Source organism: Nannobrachium achirus (assembly GCF_963921795.1).
Source record: "Nannobrachium achirus genome assembly, chromosome: 20".
Lineage (NCBI taxonomy): Eukaryota > Metazoa > Chordata > Actinopteri > Myctophiformes > Myctophidae > Nannobrachium > Nannobrachium achirus.
This window is the reverse complement of record NC_137827.1, coordinates 30907590-30919774: the sequence shown is the minus strand read 5'-3', so window position 1 is coordinate 30919774 and position 12185 is coordinate 30907590. Positions and strand designations below refer to the sequence as shown.

Genomic DNA, 12185 nt, shown 5'->3' with positions numbered 1-12185 from the left:
TGATAAGAGGAAACCCTGTGGTAATTTGTTGGGTTATTTGAACTGGTTTCCCCTACAGTATGTTCTTCCAGTATTCTGATGGATTTAATTATTGTATTATATTTTAAGGTCACTCTGCTGTACTAATAGGAACCAAACAATCTATGTAACCTGGACTACTCTACCCCCCCCCCCCCTTTTTTTTTTTCAAAAGATCAATAACTTTACCACCAACGATTGAAAAGCACAAGGACTTCACTTTGTGTGTGATTTAACCCCGTTTTTAAACATGTGACGATTATTACTACAGCTACTATTACTATTAATGTATGTCCCTAATGTCTACCCCATCCTAAAGTGCTGTGTTTGGAATGCTGCTGTGAGTGTGCGTGTGTGTGTGTATCGATGGTGTACCGCCAACCTGTGGTGTCTAACGGAAAAGAAAAAGGGAAATGTGATTATTGAGTAAGCATATTGAGTGTGATCTGTGAAAATATGATGAGAATTTATAAGACTAACATTTATCAGAGAAGGATGTTGTGATCGTTAGTTGAAGCGGAAGAGGAATAGAGGGGGAATATTTATCTCTTAATGTATGTATTCTGGGGGAGGGGGGCAGAGACTGACATTTATTGAACTGTGTAGTAATGGAAAAGGAACTTTGGAGTGAGGGAATTTAATTCTCAATCTCAGTGTGAGAGAAGCGATTAGGCACCATGCAACATCAATGGGTACTGTGAGAGATGGGAATTCATGCGGTGGGAGTAGTGATACTCATGACTGCTCCTTGGGTGTGTTTATCTTTTTACGTTAATATCACCAACTCAACTGTGGCACTACAGTCAGACAAACCTGATCACTCTCACACGCACTACGGTACCCATGTCCTTAACCATGTGAACCCTCACATTACTTTTCTGGGGCAAACATTCCGCTAAGATAGAAGATCTACAAGCTCAGAACGTGTCGCAATGTGAGACACGCAATATGATACAGGCTTGTGGATCAGCTATTTTCTGGAAAGATATTTAGTGTAGAGGCCTAGTGTAGACCCCTGGGGTAGGTTAATGAATGGATTAAAGCATGTTTAGATTAACATTAAATACCCTGGGGAATTCTTTGATTACAAAATGCAGTCTTTTATAATATACATAACCTAATCCCAATACTCAAATTAAGAATTTAGGAGTCTGACATATAGTTACAAAGTCAATAGGAATTTGAATGTCTGCCCCAAGGACATCGATTTTTGTTTGTCACTCCAGATAGTATAAGGTCATTTAAAGTAACTTAAAGTGGACATGTATTTTAAACATTTCAAGCTGTTGCCAGTCTGTATAGCCATATAGCCTACATACAGACACCTGGGATCCTGACTATAGAATTAGAATGGGTCAAACTTCTACATTTTAGTTGGAACTTTAAGTCTGTTTTTGCCGGCGGTGACTGGTAAAAACAAAGTATGGCTATTAACCCATAAGCTTGGAGCTATGGGTTAAGCCATTGTTTCTCAACCAGTCAGGACCCACAGGGGTTTGCTTTTAATATGAAACATTGTTTTCTCACATACTCGCACTGTATACAGTGTAAGTGTATACAGAGTATCTGCACATTTCTAAAGTGACAATTTAAGGACTTGTGAGACATATTTAATATGCCTACTGCAACAAACTTTACGATAAAGAATTGTCAAATGTTGGCCAAATTGTGAAATATTAACTGAGTAAGAGGCACTACCTCGAAAACTGCTGATCTATATGCTCACAACAACTCATTTTCACAATATTTATCTGTGGAACCTCAAACTACTTTTTTGGGGGGTCATGGCCTGAAAATGTTGAGGTTGAGAACCACTGGGTTAAGTTGTGTCTGTCTGTCTGTTCTACCTATTCTACATCTATGGTTTTGTCTCTCACTGATATCACACTGAGAAGAGGCCGCTCATAGATGCCGCTTTTGGATCACATTTTATGTTATGGTCACTAGACCTAGACTAGAGAATTTTGCTGTTGAAGAGAATGAAGACTTGTTGATCCCACATTTGTATCTATGGGCAACTTCAACACAATAAAGGGTCCTTATCAGCCGCAGGCGGCCAGTGGGCCTTCTCTTATGTTATGCTTATTATCATCACTGTAGAAAAACATTGTGCTTGATTATGAAAAAAAGAGAAAGAGAGAGATATGTTTGTTGTTGTTTTTGTTTTTGTAACTGGCTTTACAAAAAAATATGCTTTAATAAATTATTGATTATTGTCCTCTATTTTTGTTTTAATTCACCGTTGCGCGCACGCACGCACGCACACACACACACACACACACACACACACACACACACACACACACACACACACACACGTCTTCCTGCCTCCGTTTCGGTGCGTAATGACCGTGCGCTCACAAGGAGGATTGGTCACATTCCTGTTCAGAATCAGCAACGATCATCGCAACTTTTCGAGTTTGCCTCTCTGCCGCCGAATCGATCAGAGCACAGTCAGACTCAGGAGGAGGCAGCAGATTCCCTGTTGTCTTCAAGCTCACGTCATTCAACATTTTAGTGATATTTTAGTCAGTGTATTGACAAAAACCTGACAGGAGTCACAGGAATTATGGATTTCCGAAGTATTGCCCTTGTTCTCTTCCTCTGCGTTGTGTCGACGGTCTTCGCCGAGACTTCCGCACCTGGCGTCGGTGAGATTGGAAATCAGTGACACTTTTTTGTCATTAGAATAATTAATAATTCCATCACTTTATTTCTTGTTATAGGCCTAGTTGTTTTTGACTGCTTTGTGTATTTTCTAGATACATGTTACTTGGGCGACGACAGGCTTTTCTTTTGTAGTTGTGAATTCCCCGAAAACATGCCTTTGATTATGATCCCAAGTCAAGACAAGCTTAAATTCTACAAACACCGTTATGTCATTTTTGTTTAATATGGCAAATCTATCCATCCGAATAATTATGTGAGTTTCTTGAAGTAGCTTCTGCTTTTTGTGTAACGGAAACCTCTCAGCACAGGAACAATGCTGTTTTCATATCCCTTTTCAACACCCTAGGTTTTGAACAAAGACACAGATGGACAAACACAAAACTTAAATCACAATAATAGGACTTAGCCTACATGTTGTGCCAGACTTCTTGTTTTTATTTGAGATTTAATGTGATAGTGTGATAACTGTGATGCCTACAGCATAATATGGTGCTGATTATAATTGTTCCATGCCCTGTTTACTGTGGTATGTGTTTCCATGGTAAATGTCCCAGATGGTTTGGCTGTTGTTACTGTTAACACCCTGTGGGGCCAAACCAGTAGCCTATAGGCCCCAGTCAATACAACTGATCTCACTATACATTTACTGTAGGCCTACATGTTGTCAGTCAGTTGTGGTGTTTGTTTGCGCAGCTGCTTTTGTGTCACTGACCTACACAAAGCAGCAAACAGTAACACTGAAATCTCACACTGTTACCCCTCCTGTTTACCCTTCTATGGCTGCCCTGTGTTCAAAGCTTTATAAACCTCTTAACTCACCCTCCTCCCTCTCACAGCGTGCGAGAAGAAGAATGGAACAAGCTGTGAAGAATGTCTGAAGAATGTGACGGTGAGTTTTGGGGCTAAAATTTGGTGTTATTCTGGACAGACCTAAACATTTAGGGAATAAGGAAGGACACAGTCTTTACTGAGTGTTGTTGGATGAGGTTGTTGCAGGTGGAGCAGCCATTTGCCCCCTGGCTCCTCCCCTGCTTGGCTACCTGTTAGACTGGTTTGGGGAGTAAAAGCTGGTCTCAATTCCTTGTTGGCCTTATTTTTTTTTTTTAAGTTTCCTCATTCTTTTATCTGTTTTTGTGTCTGGGTGAGAGGATGACATTGATCGTGTGTGTGACTGTGACCCATTTGTCGTCAGCAAAATAGCTGTCTGTGTGTCATTGCATTATACTTACGGTCTGTCCCTGCTTATTACTCAGGGTGTCATTATTTATCTGACTACTGAACTGGTCATGCTATGTGTATGTTTTGTGTGGATTATTGCAGTGTTTGTGGTGCATAACAACGAAGGCATGTGTAACCTACCCTGTGAAGACCATCCTACCACCTCATGCCCTCTGTCCACTGAACGATGCACGCTGGGGGCTCTGCTGGAGTAAGCACACACACACACACACACACACACACACACACACACACACACACACACACACACACACACACACACACACACACACACACACACCTGAACCTATTTGTGCAACTCAAACTGCAGAGCCAACACTTTTAAATATGTTATAATAAGTTGGCATGCAAATAAATTGTCATTAACAACATTTGGGGTCTCATTCTTTGAGGTCTCCGTGATGACATTGTTCTTATGTGTCCTACCTATCCTTGTGTTTCCGTGTATGTTTGTCTTGCAGTGAACTTCCAGGCACTGATTATCACATTGGCGGTTGTGGGCGGAATTCTCATCATTGCCTTTCTCATTTGCTTGTTCTGCTGCTGCAAGTGTGAGAACTTTGGGTGAGTCTATATTGTGATGTGGGTGAGGCTACTGAGGAAACATAACTATACGCACATCGACTGTGGGTGTTGGGCTAAGATGACTTAACAGAAAAGAGTTAGTTCCCACACACCAAAAGCTATGGCAGAAAGACTTCTTTTTTAGCAAAAGGTTTACGTTTCGATCTGCTGTGGATCTTCTTCAGGGCATTTGAACATGCATGTTGATTTCCTAAATGCTCGGAAATATGAGAGTTAGAACCTTACATTGAATTATAATTTGGGTTAAGTCAGACCATTGCTTTGGCTCTGTCCAAACAGGTAGTTACATTCTAGCCACAAATTGCAACTCTATTTTTTGTTGTTGTAACTACAGTTGCAATAACAATTGGCAACCAATCAATGGATCCAAAGTAAACAGTTTTTTTGCTATCTGATGGTATTAAACGACATCAAATTCACCAACATTGCGGCGGAATGGAAAGCTTGAATTATCCTTTCTATCTGAAAAGTTTTTTTTTTTTTTTCATAAAAAATGAGCTACTTTCTGTCAAGAAATTCTGTGCAGGTGATTATTTTTCTAAGGCCGCATTCTCACCCTTAATTCGGTTGACTTGGTGTATGATGGGGTGAAGTTGCAACATTCTTGCATATGGTTGTCAACCACAGCAAGGAATCGCATTAGACCACGTCTGTCCACGGGACATCTATCCGCTGCGTAATAATGCCTCCTCCTCCTCTACCTGTGTTTACAAATTCATCAATCCACAATGTAGAGCCAGGGCTGCATGGTACCCGCAGGAATCAGGACCCAACGCAAACCTTGTGGTGCATGCAGTATTTAAATACCTGCGGTCAGGAACGGGAGAGAGATAGAGAGAGACATGCATTTTCCGACAATTAGCTCCAGGATTCGTTTTAATCACATTGGAGTTTGGAAGCGCTCGTTTGGAATCACTCAACGGTCCTACGTTTCTAAATTGCACATAATGCAGGAGGCAGGAGGATGCTGCATTATTGAAGACGAGCTCTTCCAAAGTTAAACACTTCTAAATAATCACCTGCACGCAATTTCTTGACAGGAAGTAGCTCATAACATGTCAGTTTAAAATGTTTCAGAGATAAATGCAACAATGCATGCTCTTTTTTTTCTCATAACATGTCTATGGTGGATTTTTATGACACTTTGCAGATAGAGGTCAGGATAATTCAAGCTTTCCATACAGCCGCAATGTTGGCGAGTTTGAATGTTTAATACAGTCAGTTAGCAAAAAAACTGTTTGGATGCATTGGCTGCCAATGGTTGGTATTGCAACTAGTTTCAGCATATATAAAAAAAAAAATAGTTGCAATTTGCGGCTAGTTACATTCTTGTTTTACAGGCATTACAGACATTGTGTCTTAATGTTTTACTTTATGTCTACCTATTTCTATCTCTCTTAGTCTGACATCTATTCATGTTGCTTTATCATGTAGTTGGTTTATGCGTTTAAGTGCTTACATTAGTGATTAGATAAAATGAAGCAGAATAGGGATGTCCCCTCTTAGTCAATTCATGTATTAATAGGTCAGTTTGGTTTCGACTAAAGATGACAATTAGTAGACTTAGAATTTCTTAGTCAAGGAAAGCCCTTGTTTCCAAAAACACTCCCATGTTTGTGTATTATCTGCGTAATACTGTGCACAGCCACAGTATGTGGTATGTCTGGAACAAAATTTGCTTAAAATACAGGATTGTGTGTATTTAATGAAATAATGTAATCTCATCAGGTCATCAGATCAGGTGCCGGGCCTTTTAATATTATATGCAACTGTGTTGGCTTTGGCGTGGCCCGCAAAGGCTACTGGTTGGCTAATAATTTACTTATCACGTGCACGTGTGTGTGTGTGTGTGTGTGTGTCTCAGATCCAAAAGATTTGATGCCAAGATGGAAAAGCAGGCCAACAAGACAAGGACCAAACAAGCAGAGAGGTGAGTGGGCGGCTGGGCGCCATCCTGTGATATTATTAGTGGGCTTTTTGGGATGTGAGAACACTTTATTTATACTGTTTTTCACATACAGTAAGAACCCACACATGTTATTCATTGGTTTACATAAGAACACAACTGGGTACTAAGTGTTGAATGGTTGAGTGTCTAAACGGGGAAATGACGTTGACAATTAACACATCTTTTTGCATTCTCCGTGAATGAAATGAATGAAAGTGTTGTGATTGGTCGAGAAAGGGTAAAATACTGTACGTATATGCGATGGAAGTCCCGCCCCTATAGACACTCTGCACTGATGAGTAAAGGCTGGGAATGAAGCTACATCAACAGAAGCTGTAATTACGCCAGCCCTAAGTGCCATAATGACCTGTGTCAGGGGAAGGACGGGCCCTCTTTCCAATATATTGGCCTGATGCATCAGTCATTCAATCACCCCTTCTTGCATCTCACGGTAGCTCTTGTGACAACTGTATTTTGTACAGCTTTGCGGCTAAAGCTCTCGAAAACTACAGGTGCAAGCCTGCTCTTCTTGAAACAGCATGTCGAGTTGGGATACTCACCCAATGTGCGTGATGTATTTGGGCCTGAAACATGTCCACCTATGGCTTTGTCCCTTGTGCTGCTGCCTTTCTGAAAAAGCTGCTTTGTCAACGCTAGCACACCAGGGTTACCCGTTCGACAGTGATCCTGTTGGATGTGGCAGCTCATCTCCATCCTAATACCGTTCTATCTTCTTCGTCATTGTCCCTGCCATCGAAGACTGACCATTTCCAGTCCAGTCCAGTCTTCTTTCCAACAAAAGTTACAAGAGAGACCCACTCTTAGTCGGAGCATTATTGAAACTGCATGCAGAGACAAGGTCCAGCAGTTCCATGCCTGTCCTATACTCAACTTAGGCCAAACGACAGTCTTCAGGATCTCCAAGGCCCCAAATGAACTTCACCTTCTGCTACCCGGATGGGGAGGAAGTAAAAGCACCCTTCCTGAAGTCTCTCGGGTCAGAAAGAGCGAGCCATTTCGTCACACTCTTCTTTTCCTGATCAGTTTTCGAGGGGACACCTCATTCTCTTGCCACAGAGTTCAGGTTGGCATTCACACTCCAGAGAAAAGAGAGAGAACATATGGATGAAATTGGCTGAGCAGGGCCTGGGCCAAAAGTTAGTGGTCCAGGCACCCAGGCTGGTAATCCAGCCCTTGCAGCATCGCAGGTTCGAGTCCCGATCCTGACGACCTTTCCTGCGTGTCTCCCCCCATCTCTCTCCCTGTTCCTGTCAGCCTACTGTACACCTATCAATAAAAGCAGAACCCCCCCCACCCCCACCCCTTCCTTACCCTTCAGGGTCATAGGTCAGCACTAGCCTGGCTTAGCCAGACTATATACTAATGCAGCTAACTAACTGCAGTATATCCCCTCCTTGTTTTAACATGGGTGGATTGTATAGCTGTGCTAGGCTAGGTCAGCTGTATTCGTGGATGTATTGGTGCACGTGTTGCCCAACGTTCTCCTTTATGTGTTTCCTCCTATCGCTCTTAATTCCCCCCTACTCTGGCCAGAGTGTGGTAGGGAGACCTGTCCATGATTCTGATACCTCCTCACTGGCCAGCGAAATATTTGGTGGTAGGGATTATTTGACTCCTTACCAGACAGCCGATGTCTCTTACCCAGTGCAAGGACCTGCTTACTGCAGGGAGTAATATTTCATCTCCATCCAGAGAGGTTGACTTTCTGGACCTGGCCTGGTGGTTCAATTTAAACACTGTGGGGTTTCCTCACTGTGATTGATAATTAAGTGCCAGGGCCCCACCCACTTGATAGAGTACAGTATATACCTAGTGCGAACTTCCAATGATTTTTTTTTGTGAAGCTGTCACCACCTACATGGAGGTTAATTGGGCTTGAGGTACAGAGGTAGCTTGTACACGGTCTACAGCCTGTCTGTACTCAAGTTGACTTTGGTGCCTTGTTCAGTAATACCTTGGCTTGTTCAAGGACACCATACCTTGTTGAAGGATACCTTGGCAGTACCCAAGAGGTGAAATGGCACCTCTCCAGCTACCAGTCAAAGTTCGTGCTGGACTTTGAACCGGCCACCTTCCAGAGCCAAGCAACAAAGCCAAGCAACAAACTGCTACTGCCACTCTGTAGAAACTGATTATCATTATAAAGCAGCCTAATGCATATTTCAGATCCACTCTAACCAGCATTAATCTTTTATTTTGAAGTTTGAATTAAAATACTGTTAAATGTTACACAGATGAGCTGGCTTGTGTGTGTGTGTGTGTGTGTGTGTGTGTGTGTGTGTGTGTGTGTGTGTGTGTGTGTGTGTGTGTGTGTGTGTGTGTGTGTGTGTGTGTGTGTGTGTGTGTGTGTGTGTGTGTGTGTGTGTGTGTGTGTGTGTGTGTGTTTTATTGACCTATTTGGCCGTTGTTTCATGTTTAGTTTAACTCGTTGAGTTTTGTACCTAGTGTGTGTGCTTGGTGTAACATTGCTCAGTTTCAATATACATTGTGGCTGTTATCAGAGAATCAGCTGCCCCCATTCCATTGTTCTATTCACTGTTCCCTATCAGTTACCTTTCTTAGCACAACACAAAAGCATTACATGGGGGTGGGGGACACACGTCACAAACTTGTAACCTGCCCAAACCGGTTTGTGACTTAAACAACAAAGAGTGTTTTAGCATCTCTATAAGTATTGGTTTGTTTTCAAATCTTCTTTTTGGGGGTTTTGTTTTCATAGGAAAGCAGAGATGAATATGAGACATGACGAAATACGAAAGAAATACGGTGAGTGTTCACGCACACACACACACACACACACACACACTCACTCACTCACTCACTCACTCACTCACTCACTCACTCACTCACTCACTCACTCACTCACTCACTCACTCACACACACACACACACACGCAGTATCTAGATTGTTTCCCCATTCCTCTCAGAGAAAAGAAGAGACAGGACAGATTTGTCCTGTGACTTAAAATGTACATTGTGAAAGAGACACAAATAATTCCTGCTTTCATTTTTCACCCTGTAAGACTTGTTGCAGTGACCTTCCTTTTAACCAAACATCTCTGTTGATTATGTTCTCTCTCTAGGTCTAACTGGACCAAACCCATACTCCAAATTTTCATGAGACGACCGGTGAACTTAAACATCATGCTATGAACGTCCTGCTTTTCCCTGGCGTTTAATCCTTCACCCCATGGATGCTGTTGCTATCACATGAAAACCTGACCAGTGCCTGTTGTGGTAGTACACTTTTCTTTCTGCATCTGTCTTCATAAAATCTCTGGAAAGGAGACATTGTATTTATTACATTGACCCCGAATGATGAATTCTGTATTAAGTGTAAATAAGATGGAAGGATAGAACAGGGGGATGTCTGAATGTAGCGGTAAGTTTTAAAATGGTAATTTTTATTTTTACTTTATATTTTCAATATTAGTTTAAAGATTTTGTTGTTGTTCAAATAAGTGTTAACTACCTCTTTATTTGACCAATCATTACTAGAGTGTTTGTTCAATAACATGGGTCTTTTCTCCACCTCTTTAGTAAATAGAAAATATTTTCAGTTGAGGATACCAATTACATCCAATCAGGAGAGGGACCTCACATAGGATACTGGGTAAACCATAGACATAGAAAGGTAGACGCCTCCTTCGGCTCTGGTGCATATGCATCGAGGGACCAAGGGAATCACACATACTGAAGTTGCTAGGCCAGTCAGAGGCAGGTGGGGCGGGTCTTTACACGTACGCAGCCTGTAAGAACAGCTGAGCCACGCAACATCGGAATTGGCTCTGTTGAATTGAATTGATTGTCCTTGGATAAGTCCCGGAAAAGACACGCTGTGATTTGCCAGTAGTCAATTGACTGGCAGCAGTCCCTTGGTTTTTCCAGGAAGTCCGGACTACAATTGTTGCACGTCGCTCCAATGAACTGCAGAGGCGAATGAGGCATCTAGCTTTTTATATCTGTGGGGTAAACAAGTGAAATTGGAAGTGTGAATAAATTAGCAAACAACATTAGAACTGGAACACAAGCTGATGAATTAACTTTGTGGAGTTCTCTTTCCTGATTGGATGAAATGTGTAACTCACCTGGAAATGTATTTTCTGTTTACCTAAGAGATGGAGAGACACAGAGACACCTGTAAATTACTGAACAAACAATCTACATAGCAATCAGTACAATTAGATTATAGAGCTAGTTAACACTTATTTTAACAAAACAAATGTCACTCACAGCACCTTTATAACATATCTTCATAACACATTTTCACATGCTGGTATATGTTAATAGTAGGCTATATGTTGTTCAGAGAAGTTACACAAATATTTGTTTCCCCTCTAGGTTTTGAAAGTAGTCTTTTTTTTGTAGCCGTGCTAGGCGCACCAGTACGTGACTGTGTATGTCCATGTGTTTTTCCAATGTTGTATCAAATACTTTCAAATCCCCATCCTATGATGTCATGTGGGTCTATCTCATTATTATCTTCATCAGCAGCAGCACTGCTAGAGTGGATTTCCAGTTTTATTGTATTGTGTTTTATTGACTCCTAGATGTACTGTAAAATGTACAGTTCAGACTTCAGAGAATCTAAATCAATTGCAACCCATGTGACTCCTATATTAAAGACTACAGCGTCCCGATTCACATGTCCTCTGTCTTGATTCATGCTGACTCAAAATTATGTTTACTGTTTTAAATATATTGAAATGTCCTTGAAAACTGGTATGATTATCTTTAGGTCAGTATGCACTCTGGGTGAAAATCCTATTCATGTAGTTTGGATGGCTAGCTGTTGAAATGCAGTAGTTTTATTAAATTGGCTTTAAATCTGTAGAATATATTCTAATGGACTATTGACACAAAGGTCATCTAATACTTTTTTTTCTACTGTAGCAACACTTTCAGTCTTTGCTGTCAATTAAGTTCTAGTTATATTAAAAAACAAATGTTTTCAAAGCAACATGTGTTATTTGACTTATTTCAATGGCCAGTGTGAATTTATCAGATCAAGTACCCTTGAATTCAAGTGTTCAAGTGTTGGAGCACCCCCACCTGGACAACAGAGGCAATGCCCAAAATAACCTGTGTGCACTGTGCACTGAACACACTTGGCACATAAAGTGTAATGCAGTTGATCAGATGTCAACTTTGCTCATTGTGAGTTGCTCTGGAGAGTGGAGAATCTGCTAAATGCCACAATTGCAATATCACAGACTTCAGATAGAACTTTATCCCTAGAACCGGACCCCCCGCCCCGATTCATAACAGACTATGGTTACTGCAAGTTACCACATTGGTTCTCAAAGTGCGGTTTGGGGACCCCAGTGGTCCTTGAGGGAGTTTCAGTGGGTCCCCAGACCCCAGCTAAATGATAGTTAGGAACCAAATGGACCCTTACGGGTAACTCAAACGGAACAAAATATTTGGTTCCATTTGTCACCCGTGTACACTCTTGAGTTAAATTAACATAGATTTTACTCTATAAATTGGGGTCTCAGAGATAGAAATACCATTAAAAGGGGGTACGTAGCCTAATGAAAGTCAAACTGGGGGTCCTTGAAATTAAAATGTTTATCACTGCTAGAGCTGTAAAAAAGTTAATAAAAGGGGTCCCTGGTATTTATTTTCAAATGGGGGTCTGCGACTCCGCGGGCTAATAAGAGTGAATTTTGGGGCCCTTGCCATGAAAAGGTTTGAGTCTTGA

At 41.4% G+C, this 12185-nt stretch overlaps 1 protein-coding gene across 1 annotated transcript; it reads left to right on the top strand.

The window, feature by feature from the left end:
* Window positions 1-2587: 2587 nt before the first annotated feature.
* On the top strand, window positions 2588-9919 carry pttg1ipa (PTTG1 interacting protein a; the record flags this gene model as incomplete). The annotated part of the gene is made up of 7 exons (XM_080750978.1): window positions 2588-2669; window positions 3525-3577; window positions 4009-4117; window positions 4389-4491; window positions 6377-6442; window positions 9201-9247; window positions 9565-9919. 7 exons carry the CDS (start codon window positions 2588-2590, stop codon window positions 9600-9602), a joined length of 498 nt encoding a protein of 165 aa, XP_080607104.1. The 3' UTR covers window positions 9603-9919.
* Between the last annotated feature and the right edge of the window lie 2266 nt (window positions 9920-12185).